The sequence below is a fragment of the Pavona decussata genome, unplaced genomic scaffold (assembly GCF_977016875.1).
Source record: "Pavona decussata unplaced genomic scaffold, jaPavDecu1.1 SCAFFOLD_91, whole genome shotgun sequence".
Lineage (NCBI taxonomy): Eukaryota > Metazoa > Cnidaria > Anthozoa > Scleractinia > Agariciidae > Pavona > Pavona decussata.
The window spans coordinates 2,133,465-2,152,500 of NW_028145508.1; the positions used below are offsets into that span (position 1 = coordinate 2,133,465).

The 19,036-nt window shown below is 39.4% G+C and overlaps 1 protein-coding gene across 2 annotated transcripts in view; it reads right to left on the reverse strand.

Moving 5' to 3' along the window:
* Positions 1-1,678: 1,678 nt before the first annotated feature.
* The window catches only part of LOC146474188 (uncharacterized), a 53,227-nt gene continuing 35,869 nt past the window's right edge, over positions 1,679-19,036 (reverse strand). Inside the window, exons 46-69 of one of the 2 annotated variants that reach the window (XM_085117442.1) lie at positions 18,337-18,390; positions 17,770-17,823; positions 17,335-17,388; positions 16,169-16,222; positions 15,940-15,993; positions 14,977-15,030; positions 14,459-14,566; positions 13,978-14,031; positions 13,379-13,432; positions 12,719-12,772; positions 12,404-12,457; positions 12,079-12,132; positions 10,826-10,861; positions 10,709-10,726; positions 10,577-10,594; positions 9,593-9,628; positions 8,570-8,590; positions 7,825-7,935; positions 7,170-7,193; positions 6,936-7,059; positions 6,557-6,663; positions 5,700-5,783; positions 4,920-5,138; positions 1,679-3,965 (exon numbers count right to left, since the gene is read on the reverse strand). In XM_085117442.1, coding sequence (XP_084973568.1) covers positions 3,819-3,965; positions 4,920-5,138; positions 5,700-5,783; positions 6,557-6,663; positions 6,936-7,059; positions 7,170-7,193; positions 7,825-7,935; positions 8,570-8,590; positions 9,593-9,628; positions 10,577-10,594; positions 10,709-10,726; positions 10,826-10,861; positions 12,079-12,132; positions 12,404-12,457; positions 12,719-12,772; positions 13,379-13,432; positions 13,978-14,031; positions 14,459-14,566; positions 14,977-15,030; positions 15,940-15,993; positions 16,169-16,222; positions 17,335-17,388; positions 17,770-17,823; positions 18,337-18,390 — 1,647 coding nt within the window. In that variant the 3' untranslated portion in view covers positions 1,679-3,818. Of the gene's footprint in view, positions 3,966-4,919; positions 5,139-5,699; positions 5,784-6,556; positions 6,664-6,935; positions 7,060-7,169; positions 7,194-7,824; positions 7,936-8,569; positions 8,591-9,592; positions 9,629-10,576; positions 10,595-10,708; positions 10,727-10,825; positions 10,862-12,078; positions 12,133-12,403; positions 12,458-12,718; positions 12,773-13,378; positions 13,433-13,977; positions 14,032-14,458; positions 14,567-14,976; positions 15,031-15,939; positions 15,994-16,164; positions 16,223-17,334; positions 17,389-17,769; positions 17,824-18,336; positions 18,391-19,036 lie in introns of both variants that reach the window. The other variant, XM_085117443.1, reaches the window with a different exon arrangement.

The window sequence follows — 19,036 nt, forward strand, 5'->3', positions numbered from 1 at the left end:
TGGTATACAGTCGAGCCTCCCGTAAGCGGACACCCTTAAGAGCACAAAAGTTGAGATCTCCACTTATACATGTAGGAGGTTAAAAATGTAGTGTCTGTATGTAGCTGAGGACATGACCAAGTGTCCGCTTACAAGAGGTGTCCGCCTACGGGAGGTGTCCGTTAGCGGAGGTTTGACTGTATTCTGACTCTAAAGAGTGGCCCACTCTTTAAACCCTAAGCTTTTTCTTTTCTTTTGATGGACAAGTTATTTTCTTAATTAGAAAGGACAGACTCGTACAGTATTTGTAACAGTATGTTAAGAGTCTCAGTTCACTTTATTAAAATCACTTTTCTGTTAGACTTTTTAAGAGTAATGCTCTTAGTTTCACCATAGACATCTCCAATTTTAAAGGTTTTATGTGGTATGTTGCAGGCCATTGCCAACATGGACTATTTTCCACCAATACAGTGTACCTTCCAAAGGAAAATTGCCTGAAACGACCAATGACAACGTACACTGTACATACATTTTTCTTAAATAACAGCTGGGAGTTATTTCTTGAAATGTTTTCTGTTTTAATAGCGTTTATTTTGAAACATTTACTCTATCATTAGACAGATAGCTATTGTTCTAAGAAATGCTATTTTAAAGGCAGCATTAACAATTAAGTTCAGTGGTAATTTACCACATTCTATCCACGTGCCACAGGCAGCCCACTTATTATCTACATAGTAAAATGATCTTGACACGTTATGATTTTATCTTGATTTTTTGTTATTGTTCTGTGGCTTGTGCGTTGCTGTTTTTGTGGCTTTGTGGTACATTGCAACTGTTGGATTTTGTTTCATCATGCGTGTACTGTAAGCTATGAAAGCCTCCTCAAATGAATTGATGAATTAATCTAAGAAATATTTATTCCAGACATTATTTCACGTGATATTTTGGGGCGTCAGTTTACATCAAATGATAATTCTGTCAATACTTAGTGTTACATGGTTACATGGCGTCAGAGGCCTTACAAGTTACAGTTTATAAATTTTACTGTTGTCACGAGAATCGACAGAGTAAGTTCTTAGTGCACTTGTAGAACTTGGCCATTTAAGAGTAGATTTATTTCTGTTTTGAATAATTGGACATTTTTTTAGATATTCACTATGAATGTAGCAATAGTTACAATAAAGAATGGAATTGGACTGTATTGGAAACGATTGCATTGTAGTTTGTCACGGGCATGGGGCCACAGAGATAAGATTAATTCTACCAACGTGTTGTGTGCCGTCTAGAAGCTAGAGTTGCTCTCGGGCAACTCTTGCGCTTCTCTCGTGTTCTCCAAACTTCCCGCGTGCATCCACAACTCGATATACGCACGCTAAGCATGAATATACCATGGCCTCTAAGCCAATCAAATCCCTGGAATTGCATTATACAATAATCCACCTTTTTTAAATAATATAACCCCCGGCCCTTTCACCCTGCTAAGAGCTCAGCAAAAAGAAAACAGCCGTTTCTTTTTCAGGACCATAGACTCAGTACTCTGATTTAATCTAATGAAGAGGAGTCACCCAGAATTTTACCCACTGACTCGAAAGTCAGACCAACATTTAAATTGAGCTTTGACGCATAAAAGCCTCAGATTTAAATTTACAAACTAACCTACTGCGCAGGACCATCCTTAAAATAAATCCATATTCTAATCTATCCCTGACTTTGGCGTTTTATTCTCCTTTCCTCCACTGCTCGACAACCAAACTACATTCCTTATTAACAAAGCTGAGTCAGACAAAATGATTAAAGTTCGAACTTGGACTTCCCATTTGGGCCAAGACACTGCGTTATCAAATACACGACATATAGGCTAAAAAGAACAGTGCATCGATGAAAATTAAACAATGAGCCATTTCCGAGTTGTTTGAACCTCATTATCAAAGCGAGGCTAAGTGCAAAGGTTTTTTTTATGAAAATTAGTTTGATATGCAAACAACTAATAGAAAAAAAAATGAAAATCATTGCACTTAACCTCGCTTTCATGATGAGGCTCACAGCAACTAGGCCTATTTAACACAGGTTTTAACAGATATCGCGGAGTAACAAACTGAGATAAATTAGCTCGTGATATTTTGTATTACGCTTAAAGCCTTCTTCTAATTTAAAACACGGATATTAAATTCTGTGATAACCATTACTGGCCTTCTCAGTCTTATATTTGCAACAAGAAAATACGTTAATTTTAATCTCAGTAGTAGAAAGCTTAAAATTGTAAACAATATTAGCACGAATGTATTACAGCCAAGTTTGCATTGATGTGTACGGACTCGGGTTTGTTGTAAGGGAGTGGGGATAGGGTGGGGGTTAGATTTCCATCTAAACTGACTTATCTCTGGCAGCTCTTCAGTGAAGATACCAGCATCTCGATTTGTGAACGTGGCTGTGATTTACTTTTTACCCCAAAGGAATATAACTTCAGTGACAAGCAGTCCAGTTACTATTTCCATTAAAATTTGCCTGCTTCTACACTCTAAGGTACCAGGATAATTCAAAACATGTTCCATTCAGATTTTAACACCCTAAGAGGATCATTTTTAACTCAGTAACGGTGACTATGAGTAACCCTTCATTTCACATGGAAGTTTCCCAGCGAATGCGACCGAAAAGTACCCAAGGCAACGCACGCAGTCCAAAAAATGAAGGTTTTTTGTTTTCTAATGAACGTCCAAACGCTTTGTTATACTAACACTGAGCTAGACTGTTTCTAGTTAATGCAAACTTTCCGGTGAATTTTAGCGCGTCCTCGATTGCCCCCTAGGAAATCTTGTTTGAAAAAGCCGGGCATGTACAGAACAATGCAATCGGCTATAATTTGCCCAGTTTGCCAAAGTCGATGAAAAGTGAAAACACTTCAGTTTTTTAATGTCGTCTTCAGCTTAATATGCCAACATCGTTGCTTACTTACTACACACAGCAGCATATTAGCTCTGATGTCACTTCAATTTATCAATACCAAGCAAAAAAATAAGTCTCCGCAAGCACTGCCAGTGTGTTAGTCCTTGAAGATGGCGTATTTTATTTTTCACAATGTGCCATCTGAAGAATTCGTAGACACAGCCCTTCAAAATGGCGCTCTTCATTTACAAACTGAGCGGGTTAGCCGACCATTTCTGAGAAATCTAAAGCTCTCTTCCTCAAAGAGCAAAGCTACGGCGGGCAACGACTGAGGAGGGGCACCCAATAGTTCATCGGGGGATATCTGCTCGGGAGAAATTCGGCTTTAGTTTTAAAGCGTCGGCAAAATGTCAGCTCAAACTTTCTCGTAACACTGGAAAATTAATCCTTCTGTTTTAGAAGGGGCAAACATGTCGTAAAAAAGGGGAGGGCCAGCTAGCATTTTCGTTAACCCAACAACAGCTCGTAAATGTGGGAAATAAGATTTCCTTTGCTGAACTTTCTGCAAGTTGAGTTTTCAACTGAAGCATTCGAACAGATAAAACTGTATTAGCTTACACAGATATTTATTTTAAAGGCCACATCGATCTGGGAACACAAGAGAAAAGATACTTTCTCAAAGTCGCTCGCTCGCTTCTCATTGAGTGGACATGGCTCTCGCTCGCTCGAGCTCTGACGATTCGCGCTTCGCGCTCTCTAAGCTCGACTTGTAAGCAAGTCTAGAGGAAACATTAAAAGTATGATTTCGCTCAAATGTTCTCGATGGGTGCCCCTGAGTGACGTAAATTTATTCCAAGAATAGAAGGCGCCAGTTGTCTAAGGTCAACTAATATTAAATGAATGCCAACTAGCTGGTGTCAGTTATAAAATTGTTCGAGTGGCGTGGAGGTTTAATGCTAAGAGAAGCAAAGCCGATCGATTTCTATTCCAAACTCTTCGCCAGTGTCTCCGATGTCATACGCTGCTATGTCGAGTATCGGCAGGCGGTAGGGTTTGGGCGTGTCCACTTCTAACACCGTGTGGTGCCATTGACCATCTTTCACCTGCAAATGATGATGAAAGAGATCGATAAGAGGACTACATTTAGTCCATTTGTAGGTATGGAAAGTTTTGCCTGTATATATATCCTAAAATAGTCTTAAAAAAATCCCCACACTTTCAAACCTTCCTTGGAAATCACCTCAACATTTATTTCCTTTACATGACTACATTTCAGATCTCTAGTAAGAGACCGTTCTTCTACATGCAGTAATCTCTCCTGGCATTGATGATAGTCCCGTACAACGGATATGACAGAATACCTGACCCTGTGAGATGGTTAACTCAAAATCCAACTACATTCTTGTTAGTCAATAACACCGAAAAAGAGAAAATCCTAAATATAGCCATGTTCGCTAGCTTTTTTTCGGACAACGATACTCAAGCTGTTGTTGCTGTTGTTGTTTTTTTTTGGACTGATGGGTAAGAGCCACTTATGTGAGCTGGAGATGAACGAGTGAAGAATCCCATATTTTTTTTAGCTAACAACACTCTCAAACAGAGCACAAACACATGACTTTGCAATGATAGTGCAACTTAAGGAGTAGGAATGGCGCAGTGGTGAGAGCACTCGTCTCCCACCAATGTGGCTCGGATTCGATTCCCGGACTCAGCGTCGTTTGTTGTTGGTTCTCGTCCTTGCTCCCAGAGGTTTTTCTTTGGGTACTCCAGTTTTCCCCTCTCCACAAAGACCAACATTTCTAATTCCAATTCTTCCTGGACTATTGTCAAGCACTTATCACGAGCCTCTGGCGCGGGAGATTGCGGAAGCACTCCCCGTGTTATTGACATTAAATGAATTAAATAACTTTTTTACCAGCTTAGTTATCAAGCCAGCTGTTTAAGAGCTTCCCACCAGCTGCAGTAATTGCAAAGTATACTAGGTATGATGAACTGATATGTGCAGCGTTCAATATTAATTGTTGAAATATCAGTACCGCACAGCATTTATTTCTCACCGAACAGCCGTCTAAGATAAGTTTGGGTTTAAACTTGTTGGAAGACTCAGCGTGCATTTCAACTCCATTATCAGCCTTGATCTTAATGGACTTGGAAAACTCGTTATTTTTATCGCCCCAGGCCACTGAATCTTTACAGTTGTACTTGACCCTCTGGCTGGCGCGGTCACTCAGCAAGCGGAGAAATTCTAATTGGGTTGGTTCGCTCACGTATTCAATCTGCAAAGAAATGTTATAAAATAAAACGCCTTGGAGTTTTTAACACTTTAAGTGCTTTGATTACATTTTTGGCCATGGAAAGGAGTTGCTAAATAAAAAAGAACGTTCTTTCCTATTGATTGTCTCTACCCATGACACTGAGTCACACACTTAACGTTAGGGCGTTGTCTTTCTAAAAAGGTTTATGTATATTAACTTCTTTGAACGAAGAGTAGCAGTAGAGTGGTAGAACCTCCTTGTGCTCCCATATATAAGCTATATGAACAATTTAATCTAGACTAGGTTTCCCGGGAATTGACACTTATAAAACGCGTTTTAGTTTTTGTTGTACACGTAGAAGATTTTGTTTTGGCTGGGCTGTGTTAGTGACCAAGTTTCTGGAAAATGGCGAGTCTGGGATAGGGTATGGATTTTTGGTCTTTAGTCTAGTATATGGTTGCAAAATGCAGCTGTACTGGATCTGGTTTAGGGTAAGGGTTTCAGAGGCCCAGCGGCACACCTGTCCCCCCCCCCCCCCCCCCAAAAAAAAAAGATTAAGAGTACCCCGAGGGTAGTACGTACATTTTCTAACATGCGTAGGTCCTCTCTGAGCCATTTGTACCCATCATCGCCAGTGAACCACTTCTTGTTCTCTGTCGCAAATGCCTAGACAAAATAGTATACTCATTACAAAATTTGGCAAACAACGAAGTACCTAATAGCTAGGTAAAAAAGTTTACACTGCAGTTTAAAAAACCTTTTTAAGACAGTTTAAAACGTTTTGGATTTTAAGAAACAGGTAACGTGTTCCTGCAAAAGCGATCGTTTGCAACGTTTTTCGCAAAGTAAGCTTCAAGCTTTTTACAAATTTTAAATGTTACAAGGTTTTCACTGAAGTTTTACACCTAAAAATCTAGACCACGCGTGGTTTCTTATGTTTTATCAGGAAAAGTGAAAAGTAACGCGAACGAAACACGACAACGCGCATTTAGCTCACTCCACTATCTCTAAGAGGAATCTAATACTATACAGTGTGTGTCATTATTTCCTTTACCCGTAAACTACACCCTTTTGACATCTTTTTGTCGTAGCGGTATGCAAGAAATCTGTGTTATGTTCTTTCTCCTGAAAAGCTGGATATAGTTTGCTAATTAACAAATCGATGGCAGGCGAGTGGTTTCACTGCCAAGTTTTGAAAATTTTATGGCGTCATTTGATAGTTTTATTTTAATTATAGACCATAAAAAACTGCCATCGATTTGTTTTTTACAATAACATGGAAAAAGTACGAACGGAATTAGCTTTTATTTTGAGTTGAGAAAGCACGGCCGTTACATCTGACGTCATTTTTATTGTCTGCACTCTTATCGTACAGCTACGAGTCAATCAGTGCGCAGGAATTTTGACAGTTATTGTAAAATCATTATTGGAGCTATCACCTGGTTGGTGTTGGTGGGATACAGACAAGTAGACTTTGTACGGTGCTCACAGCGAACTTTAACAGCATCGTCAGGCAAACCACCATTAGGGTCGATCCAGTAGAAACCTTGACAGGAAAACGGAAAAAAATTAACTAAAAATCCATTTACTGATTGTTTTATGTATAATGTGTTTGGTTTATGTAATTTACTGAATGATGATAGCCGTGATTTTTTTTTTGAAAATTCGAAAACTGTTGATGCCATTGTTGTATCCTCACACCGGCCAAGTTTCAAAATGGCAGGAGAAATCTCGAACTGCAAGCATTCTTTGTTTGAATCCATCGGAGGAAGAAAACGTTAATGACAATTGCAATAATGAAAAATAAGTTTGTCATACCGCTCGGCAGGTCAGGATAAGACATGTACAAGTCTTTACAAGTTCTCGCAGGGAATTTGTTCGTGCCGTTTGGATTTTTAAGCATTGTTAGTCTGTCCTTCACAAGCGTAACAAAAGTCGACAACTGAAATAAAGACAACAACAAACAAACAAGGATTAGAGGAACAAGAAAGAATAATCAATAATGAGTGAAAGGTAAAATTAACTGCATTAGAACATTGTAAAATAACTAACCGGATCAACTTCTCTGGTTTCTCCCTTGAAAAAGAAAGACAATATTCAGTAACTAATATGTCATCACTCTACTTTTAAGTGAAGGTCTATCTATTTACTCATCCACGTGTACTTGGTCTAAAGGTGATGTTACACGGAACACATTCTTAACGCAACATTGTTGGGTTAGATATTCTTCCCGTGTAACATAGCGCGCGGACGACTTTTAAGGAAGCAACTCGCTGTGGCAAAACATTGCAAGTTCTTGCCTTGCCTTCAAAAACTTGCAACACGTTGAATGATGAGAGTTGCCTACGAGTTTTTATATTACATGAGCAGTGCACGACACAAACGGTCACATATGTATGACACTCGTAAGCAAACGTCGTACGCTTCTTTTAATTTGTTTTACCACGCTAACGTGTGGTGTGCGTGCCATCACCAAAGTGACTGATTTCCCGCGAAGGCAGTCACGTTTTATTCTGAAATCAGGATATTTTTGCCCTCGGGATATCTCCTCCCCTACCCTCCCTGCCCCTCGTCAAATTCTGAGCACACTAACTGATTGTTACAGCATTACCCAAAATTACACGACTACTCCATCACTCTTACCCACTCCTCACTCCTCTCCCTCTCCTCCCCTCCCATCCCCTCGTCAGGTTCTAAGTACACTTACTGATTGATGCTGACTCCTGTACAGTTCTACGGTCCCAGCTTTCTCTGGCGTAACAGGTTCGTCACGTGGTGCCTGAAAGAGTTGACCCATATCTCTGTGTCCTGAGGACGTCTGAGTGGAAGGAAAACAAAAAAAGAACACGTGGGCTTTAGCAATTGAGGATGGCTTGAAAATACTTCAAGTTAAATATAAAATTAACAAGTCAACGGCAGCTTTATAGATCATAAAATGACGTCATAAAATGTTCAAAACTCAACTGGAACCACGAGTCGTAGGCGAGTGGTTTCACTGCCAAGGTTTGAACACGTTATGGCGGCATTTTATGGTGTATAAGAGTAAACACCATAGAAAACTGACAGTTTGTTTTTTTACAACAACATGGAAAAAGTACGAACGAAATTGGATTTATTTTCCCTCGAGAAAGCGTGCGTTACATCTGACGTCATTTTTATTGTCTGCACACTAAGGGACCTTCGGATCAGAGTACGAGTACGACTTTCAAATTTCTAATCAGCCACGTCCCCAGAACTCTCGATCATTCCTGTTGTTTACCAGCAGATAAGGAGACCATAGAAACAAGATTGGTGGGAAAATCGGTTATCTAAACCACGCAAACAAGATATCAAAAGTCGTACTCGTTCTCAATCTCGTACTGGTAGTCACATCTGAAGGTGTGCTACGAGCCAATCAGCGCGCGTGAATTCTGACCGTTGTTGTAAAATTATATTTGTACAGGTTAGCTTACCATTAGATCTCCAAGGGTGACCTAGGTAAAAAGAAAATAAGACGATGTGAGGAAGATTGTAATGTTATGTTAGATAGGACAGTATACCTCCCTGAGAGTCCTAGTCAGTCACGTTTGGATTGAAAAAAGCGAATCCGCTCTGACAAAGGGGTAACGCTCAAAACGTCAGCTCTCGAATCTCTACAGTGGCCAAATTACCTTGCCAGGTCGGGTGATAAAACCAAATATTCGGGCACTTTTCATTTGTCAGAGCTGGTGGACCAGATCGATCATTTCACAAACAGCATTCACCAATTTGAACTTCAGTTTATGTGCCACATTTTGGAATTCCTTCAAAATAGCGCACTCTACTCTCCTAACATTTGTACCATTTTGAAGAATTCAAAGAATCAGTCCTTCAAATTGGTACGGACCGACTGGTGTGGCCGGACAGTCCTGATAAATGGAAAACGCCCTTCGTCTCCATTCTTCCGCCAACGCAGCATCACAGTCTCTTTAGAAACTAACCCCCTCACACACATTGATTGAAAGACTATTTTAATTATTTTCAGTTGGCAGTTGGCCCTCGAGATTTACCAAGACGCTTTTATACCGTATGTTGAAGAAAAGACGATTCTCCAATTTACGGTTTCGGAGGCTTCATTCCACTTAAAAGCTCATTTCATGGTGTTTACAAATAATAGTGTGATGAACAAATAAACAGTAATAATATATTACGCAAACAAAATTATCACAGTGTAGCAAGGTAGATAAAATTGAAAAGACTGTTCCTGTTTTGACAAATTAAAAAGTGTCTTAGTAAACTGTCTTTTTTTTTTGGAAAAAAACCTTACACTAGCTCCTTTCAGATGAATATAAAACAGCAAAGCCGAACACTGTTGACCAGTCACTTCTCGCCACAACGGACTCGCCAATGCAATACGGACTCGCCAATACGGATTTTGACTCGGTCACTCTCCATAGGTAGGTAAGTTGTGGGCGAGTTTTCGTGGGGGCGAAGTGACTGGTGTTCCGAGTACTCACCGGTGGGCCTGTTGGTCCAGGAGCTCCGGGTTCTCCCTGTTAAAAGGACATACGAAAATTTCAAAATCAAAATTCGTGACTTTTTTATAAATATGTTGAAAAATGAGGATGATATTATTGATTTTATATTGTTTGTCCCATGAACCTAGTTTAATAGCCTTAGCTCCCACGAGTCTCCTGTAGCTCAGTGGTAGAGCATCCGAACTAGTAATCGGAAGGTCTTAGGTTCGACGCCTGATAGGACACTCGGATTTTCTTTCCGAGTATGCCTGTGTCACTTACTGAATAATAATACATCATTCTCATTATATCGATTGCACAACGATAATCGACAAAGTGCCCAAGTACTCTATGCGTCATTGTCATCTCTCCTTCTTAGTTATTTCTACTACCTCTATTTCCGTTCTTTTTTTTAATGGGTTCGTGAACACTTTTTACTTTTTGTCTTTTGTTTTTTCGTTTTTCGTCTTTTTGTGTGAAACATATAGAGAGCCAGTTTAGAATTACGATTACGGCAAACGGCAGAAATGATCACGTGACCATATTTACCCTATATTTGCCGCTCGCTGTTTTACACTATCTCAGTAAAATTGGGTTGTTTTGCGTTAGCATCAAAGACCAGAATTATTTTGCACTATTCTCATCTATGTACTCATTTTTTTAAAGAAGAAATAAAGCGAATCTCACGTTTGCCGTAAACGCGCTTCTAAATCTCTCTATAATGATTTTTAAAACTAACCTACCGCGAACAGCAACAGCTATCTGCGGCTGGGTTAGTGTAGTCCTTCTAGCTATTTTCTTAATAAAGCGTAAAAAAAGTCGATCTCTTTGTTGTTGTTGTTGTTGTTGTAAAAATTCGAAAGGACATCAAGGAATGAAATGGATGGATGTATGAAATTTTCGTAAATATTTGCAAAACAGAAACAGAAACTGTGACTTGGCGGTAGTTGGTAGAATGCAAATTAGAAACCGGTGCATGCTTACCCTTAGACCTTCTTCTCCCTAGCAGAAAAAAAGTTTAAAAACAAAATGTTAGAGAAGTATTCAAATAAATACCAATTACATATATAACAAGTATAATGCAAAATTTTGTGAAATTCAACCAACGAAACCAACCTGCTTTCCAGGCTCACCCTAAGAGAAAAGAAAAGAAAAGAAGAATAAAGGCTCTTGAATAACTTAATAAAAATTTTCTTTTCCTCTTTTTGAGCGATAAAATCGAACCACTGTTACCTTTGTACCCCCTTGGCCTGTAGGTCCGGTAGAACCCTACGGAAAGAGAAGAAACGAGAAATTCTGATTTGCAATCATTTTTCTTCCTACCCCAATGTAATCTCGTACCCAGATCTCAGTCGGTTCGGGAATGTCGAAATGACCGTAGGAGGTCTGGGTACGAGATTAACCCCAATGGTGACCAGAATATAATTTCTCCTTCCAATATCGCTACTCCATCAAACATATAGGTCATGAGAATAAGGGAAATGATCACCAATGACAAAATGTTGATGTTGAAACCAATTCTCTCAACTGGCACCATAGGAAATATGTGGAATGTATGAGGAGAATATACATATTGATATAAAAATAAATAACAATAAAATACTCATGGCAATAACATTAGGGACTTTTAGAAACCACGACAGCTACGCCAACGAAAACGTCACGTGGAAGCCCGTGAAAGTGTAAATCCGCGTTACTTTTACTACTTAGCGATTATTTCTATTCGTTCAACTTGTGTAATGTGGCCAAACTATCCAGTAACGGAGCAGGTGGGAACGACGTTCAAGGTGACTGGGAGAGAATGAAAAATGTACCGTCATGTGCTCACGTTATCCACAAAACCAACGCGTTATACACAAAATTTGGTCATTTCACGTACAAAAATTTAAAAGGCACGTGCAGAGCAATTGTATTTCCTCATTAAACCTATTGTTTTGCGGCGATGCTGTTGCTTAAAAGGTCCGCTTATTTCAAACGGATAACGCGCCATAATGTTACATGACATGCATTATGTTTAGTTCCCCATTAGCCAGGCCCCGAATGTTTAAAGAGTGGATAAATTTATGCAGCGGATAAATCGTTATCTAACGTGTAAAATGTGTTATTTCCGTTGTATAGTCCTTTTTCCACTGGATAAAGTTATCCGCTCTTTGAACAACTGGGGCCAAGAATATACATTCTGTTATGAAGACTCCGAAGTTAAGAAATGTAACGTAAAGGAGTTCATCAGGAAGTTCCACTGTCTTTATAATATCATCTTTTTTGACTCAACAGTGATCGAAACATAAAAACAACCGTGAGAAACTAAAAACGAGAATTAAACAGGAAATGTCATCCCAGAACGGCTGTTAATTTACAAAACTAACAATTTTCATTTTTTTTTTAATTAATAGCTATCCTAACCATTAAAATTGTCGTGCGCGTTTTAATTCTCTCAAAATTATCCTATACTTCTTGTGTTAAATTTTCTAGAATTTTCGTTTTACCATCAGGCCTTGTTCGCCAGGTTCACCAAAAGGGCCCCGCTCACCATCACCTCCCTAAAATCAAAAGAAAAAATCAGCAAACAAATAATCAAAGAATCTTAACTAAGAATCTTTGGCTGATAAAAATACACGTGCAGTAGTAAATGTTTTAAAGACAGCCTTGCAAAATAGACAGAGTCAGATAGTATCCACAGAATGGAATTGTCCGCTTAAACGAGATTGGAGAATTTTGCTGCGAATATTTTCAAGCAAATACCCACTATGTATACAGATTGCACGTCTTTTAAGGTTTGTGTGTACATTAATAATGTGTTACTATAGTTACCGGTGGACCTTCCTCTCCAATATCTCCCCTGGGGCCGGCTTCGCCTGCCTGTCCCTGCGACCCAAAAATCATCCATTAATGACAACATCCATGCATCGGTGTTCACGTTTGTAAAGACAGTGATATTTTTCTAACGTTCAAAATTTAATTTTACCCACACACACGAAAACTCGCATTGAACATAAGCAGGGTCATTCACATATTGGATGTTGCTTTTTATTCTTAGAGTTGAGAACTAAAAGGAATCTTTGTCTGCGTTAGTGTCATTTCAGAACATGGGCTGCACACCTTGTATCACATGGAAAGCTGCGTTACCTTGTGTCCTAGAAATCCTGGTGGACCTGGATCTCCTGCTTCTCCTCTATCGCCCTAAAATCATTGTTTAATTTTTGTTCAGTGATAAAATGGAAGCATGCATAGCAATGTTTAAACACAATTTCTCAGAGAGAATAATCCACAATATATTCAGTTACAATTCTGTATTCAAGGCACTAAGAAAGACCTCGAAAACGCAGGCCCGACTTTGAAATCTATTTCCATCCATTCGTAGCCGTAAACATTTACGAATAGTTTCTCTGGACTCTCTGTGCACTAAAATAGCCGTTTTAAAGCAAATTGGCCTTTCATTTTCAGCGGCAATTGAAGAAAAAGTATCCTTTGGGTTGAAAAAATATTACCAAAAATTGTTGGGGCCGCAGAAGGTGTTTCTCCTACGAAAGACGCCCGGCTGTTATAACACCATTCTTGCTGTTGAAATTTAACCCACTCACTTCCAACAATTTATTCCCTTTACACTGAATTAACTTCGTAAGAATGGACTCAGTACTTTCAGTAATTATCTCCTGGTACTTTAGATAATGAAACTTGAGATTTTCTTTAAACTTTGATGTTTTTGAAAGATTTTCGGAGAAGAAACACTCAAAAGATCGAACCAAGCAAGCAAACAAGAAAAACAGAAATGAAAAGAAAATGTACCTTTTGCCCCAATGCGCCAGTTGATCCTTTTTCGCCAGGTTCTCCTGCGTCACCCTGTGCAAGAAGTAATTAAGCAAGAAAACTATTTGCACATGGGATAGACGCAATGCTATCTTTTCCTCAAAATACTTCAAGTCATTCGTCCTTCGTTACGATATATAAAAAAACACGTCATATATTTGCTAGGTCATTAAGTAGGTTCATATGGGACACGCACTTCTGCTTGGATCAGCAATGTCAAAAATTTCCTGCTGTGTGATGAGAAACTGAGAGAATGATGGTGAGTACGCCATTTCCGAGTTGCTTTGAACCTCGTTATGAAAGCAAGGCTAAGTGCATCTATGCCAACAAAACTAATTTTCATATAGAAAGCTTTGCACTTAGCTTCGCTTCCGTAGTGAGGTTCAAATCAACTTGGAAATGGCTAAATTCATGTGATAAAGAAAAAACGTGTCTCCATGCGAGTTAACCAAAACTTTTCACGCAACGGTTGTTGTTGTCAGTGCCACAGGTGAAAGTGTGAAACGCGTTTAAAAAGTAGTTGCTGGGGGCAGAGCTTGTGACGGAAAAGGCGAGTGGAAAGTAATTTTCTGACTTACAGTTTCCCCTGGATCTCCTTCAATTCCTCTCGGCCCATCTAAGCCAACTCTTCCCTGAATAACAGGAAAAAAATGTAGTAAAAAAATAAAATTATACATCAGACTTTTCCACTGGAATAGTTTAAATATAATTGACTTAAAAGTTTTATCTGTGCTGGCGGTAACACATCTGGAGGACGTTTTCAGATATGGGGACACACCAGGAGGGTCTAATCACGCGTAAACGTTATTAAACGTCGATTTTCTCCAAGACCAGTGAACATATCTTTCGTTGCTACTCTCTTGCGTTCACATCTGACGAAGTGTTTACTCAGAAATAAAAAGAAAGAGATTTTACTAACCCGAAAAATACCTTTATGTTCAAAGAAGTATATATTTTCACCCTGCACTCTATGCCAATTGGTAGTTCACTGTAGGAGAAAGAGCCATCCATTCTCACCCTAATTTACCCGTTTTCTCTCTGTGTTATGAATTCACTTACGTCATCTCCAATTGTTCCGTCGTCACCCGGCATGCCTTTCGCGCCTGCAGAGCCTGATGCTCCTTGTTCTCCCTGTGGACCTTGTTCACCTGTGCTGCCGAGCTTACCCTGTAATGACGAAGTTTCCGCAACGTTTACAGACTTAACACGACGAGGATTAATGAAACGTTAATAATTCTAGACTGCGAGCGGACGTCGTTTTTAACTCAAATCCTACGAGTTGACAAAAATACATAAATTATACAAATTAACAGGTTGCCGCTCGTACGCATACCAAAGAGACTGCTTACAGCCTATATTGATATCTGAATAGACTGCCGCTCGATCGCTTGACTTTGCTGGCGTCACATTGGTACCATAATCTATTCGGAGCAGCCAGCCAGCCAAGTTGTACTTTTAGAGCCGAAACGTATAAGAATTCGAAGGGTAAGAAAACTAATTGATAACACTGGATATGATACTATGGTGAACCTATGGTGCATCTGGCCCTTGAGCAAGAAGACGACGACAAAACACACCTTAGGTCCTTGAAGTCCTGGAGACCCATTTTCTCCTTCTTCACCTGCCTCACCCTAGAAAATCAATCAATCAATCAATCAATCAATCAATCAATCAATCAATCAATCAATCAATCAATCAATCAATCAATCAATCAATCAATCAATCAATCAATCAATCAATCAATCAATCAATCAATCAATCAATCAATCAATCAATCAAGCAAGCAAACAAGCAAGCAAGCAAGCAAGCAAGCAAGCAAGCAAGCAAGCAATCAATCAATCAATCAGTCAGTCAGTCAGTCAGTCAGTAAGTCAATCAGTCAGTGAGTGAGTCAGTCAACCAAATATATAAGTCAATCAATTAGCCTGCGTAGCTGGCGGTTTTTATGGGAAAAAGAGTGGCGAAGCGGCGGGGAAATGGGGCGAGGGCAACGAGAAACCGTTCCTCGTGGCGAAGCCGCTCGTTGACGCGGCTTCGCCGCGACTGTCGCGGTTCTCTCCCCATTTCACCCGCAGCTGCACCACTCGTTTTGGCCCGGCTCTCCTGCCCACCAAAACCGCCAGCTACGCAGGCTATCAAGCAATCCACCAATTGATCAATCAGTAGTTAGGCAGTCGACCAATCAATCAATAAAGTAACTGATTGATCATTTGATTAATAAGTTAATTAAATGATTAACCAGTCAGTCAGTTATTCAGTCACACACTCACTCAATCAATCAATCAATCAATCAATCAATCAATCGATCGATCGATCGATCGATCGATCAATCAATCAATTAATCAATTAATAATAATAATAATAATAATAATAATAATAATACTTTATTCAATCTGATCAATAATTAATAATTCTAGACTGCGAGCGGTAAGTCAGTAATTAGCCCGTCATTGAAGCAATCAAACGATGAATCAATGAATCTGTCGGTCAGTGGGTCAGTAAGTCAATCAACCTAACTGGTTAAAATTCAAGTTACTCACAGGGTCTCCAGCTGAGCCTGCTTCCCCGAGTGGTCCCGCCTCCCCTATTCCTCCCTAATGAATAAAAGCAAATAAAAGAGAACCGCTTGTCATTAGTACAGTTTCATTGTGAGGGAGTATAAAATTGTAAGAGTTAATAAATTACACAATCACTGCGCAGTAATTGATGTCATTTGGAACTAAAACAAAACAAATGCGTTTTATTTCTAAAATAAACCTGCTTACTTACTTCACTTCCTGTTTTTCCATCTTTGCCGTCATTGCCTATCTCCCCGACTTCACCCTGTAAAGACAGAGAATATCAGGTCTCTGTTACAAAATTGCAACTCCTTAGTAACAACGCACCATCACTGTATAGTGCGTAAATCATGTATTTTGTGCCTACTTTTGTTACTGCGCATACGTTCTGCGCATCTGGAGATACTCGGATTTCCTATGGGTGGTGCCTATTAATACAGAGATATTTTTGCGCGATTTAAAACTATGATTGATAAAGATTGATTGATCGAGCAGAACTCAGCAAGTGTTCTTGGTATCCAAAATGAAAATTGGGGGCAACTATGCATTTTTCGGTTTGTATTTTAATGCTATTTAAAATAATTGTTTCATAATTATCTCTAAAAAAATGCGGGGTTACCTCCAATTTTGTTTTAGGATTCCAATAGCCCTTGCTAAGATCTGCTTTTCCCGTATAGTCATAAACCGTACTTCAGTATTAGTCGGCACCATCACCTTAAACAAGTTGACATCGGCTTTTCTTTCAATGAATCACTTCTTTACCGGTTTTATGCATTAACAACAAAAACTAGAAAATTTTTAATGCAAGAAGCCCACGTGTTATCGAATTTCGCTCATACTCTAGCTTTGCAGGCATTTCAGCTACAAAGGATGTTATCTGTGCTGAAAGTGTTAGCTTGATACACCGAGTGTTTCCATAGTAACAACAATGGAAGTCCTGCTCAGCAACGACAGCCTAACGTGCTTATCTCCGGAACGAATTCGATTCCCTCATTTTTTTTGTTTGTTTGGTGTTTTTTTTTTTTTGCTTTTTTGCATTTATGACACCAGTAACTCATTGCAGCAAAAATCTGAAAAACGTTATCAATAAAGAGATTTAGAATCGTGTTCACAGCAAACGGTAAACGGCAAACGTGATATTCGCGTTTCTGTTTTCTAGAAAAAGTAAGTACACAGCACGCAGTAATTACCCAATGTTTCTGAGAAACTGAAAACAGCGAGCGGCAAATGTAGGGTAAACATGGTCACGTGATCATTTCAGCCGTTTACCATGAACGTAATTCTAAATCTCTCCAATGAAAGATTTTTGTGCGAACGTCCACACGTTGAATGTATAACTGTAGCCACAACGAAAACATTAAAATTCGAACCGTGTACCTTTGACCCTGTAGGTCCAGTGGCGCCATTTGATCCCGTGAGACCAACATTTCCCTATAGAAGACGACATAGTAATAAACAGTCTTGAATATACATCATCATCATCATCATCATCACCATCATCACCATCATAACCAACAACATCAACAACAACAACAACAAAAACATTGGTAAGAACAAAATTGTGGATTATTGTTAAATTTATAAAAGCACTTTCTTTGAGATCATCCAGAGATCCTAAAAATAGTTTTCGTATGAGAGATGACGCCATCTAAATTTCATTTTCAGGTAACTTTTCCCTTATAAACCGAAAAATAAACCCACGGCATTCGTATTCGTCTTCCTGGCTTTCAGTTTCGGAGAAATGTCTTCCTTAGATCGCCAAATCGCTTAGTTTACAATGTAACATACGAAAAAAAAAAAAATGCCACTTACCGCCATCCCTGGAACTCCTTCGGGTCCTGGCGCTCCAGCTACTCCCTCTGGACCCTGCCACAAGAAAGAGAAAGGTCGATCGATTGTCTTCAAAGCCCCTAAAAAGAACGGCCTCAAAGGAGATGAGAGATCAGCATTCCCCTGAGCCAAGAGAGACGTTTGCTTATTAAAGAGTTACGCTAAGGGAGTGGAATACAATTTTCTCGGATGATCCCTCCCAGAAAAAACTAAACAAAACAAAACAAAAAACCAACAAAAGTCAAATGAGAAGAAAAGAAAAGAAACGTTAACAATGGGTTGTTTTACCTGCGGAAATTGTTTCAATGACTGAACATCAGGCATCTTTACCTTTCACGTGACCCTCTCCCTTTGAAACCAATTTTTATCACATGCCTCCTCCCCCCTCGGCCCCAAACCTCACAAATTCCGCTCCAGGTCAGGAAAATTAATGTTCCCGAAATAGAGTTAAAATGCAGCGTTTCCGGGAGAATGAATTATAAGCCTAATGTACCATAATCCTTATATAAGAGTTCAAATTTTTAACGATAATCCTTGTTTTCCTCTCACCCGGTTTCCACCAGCTCCCAAGTCACCGGGTGAACCCGGTTGTCCAAGGCTGCCCTATTGCGACAAACAAATGTAACAACAAGAAAACAACAGTTAGTTATTTGTGAAGTAAAAAAATACCAACAATAGAAATAAACTGACTGGATTTATTTGAATTAATCAGTTTGAACCTGGAGAATATTTAAATGAGTTTCCCAAACTATTGTTTTGTTTTTAAAAGCCCATTTATGCCCCTTCCTCGCTTACTTAGGGATGTACTTAACAGTGTGCATTACAAAGGCTGAGCTCAGTTTGCTGGAGAGAGGACTGAACTGACACCATTATTTGCCATAATTTGGCCACTCAGTTAAGTGGTCGTTTATTGATAATATCATATCAAATTTCAAAAAATCTGGAAATGAGAACCTTTTCCCAGCAAAGGTGAGGGCAAACACGCCTTATTTGACCTAATTATGATACTATGTACCGACGCGAATGCACCGAAAATGAGAAGAGTAATTGGGGGGGGGGGGGGGGGGGATGTTTGCCCCGCACCGAAGCTGTAATGAAAGAGGTCTGTAACCGCATGCTCAGATGCCTAAATATAAACATATTCAAGTCCCGGCTGTGACCCATCCGGGATAATGAAACGCGACGCAGGCTGCCTAAACTAATTTATACCCTTTGGTAATAAATGTAATTTCTTAGGCCTCGTCCCAGC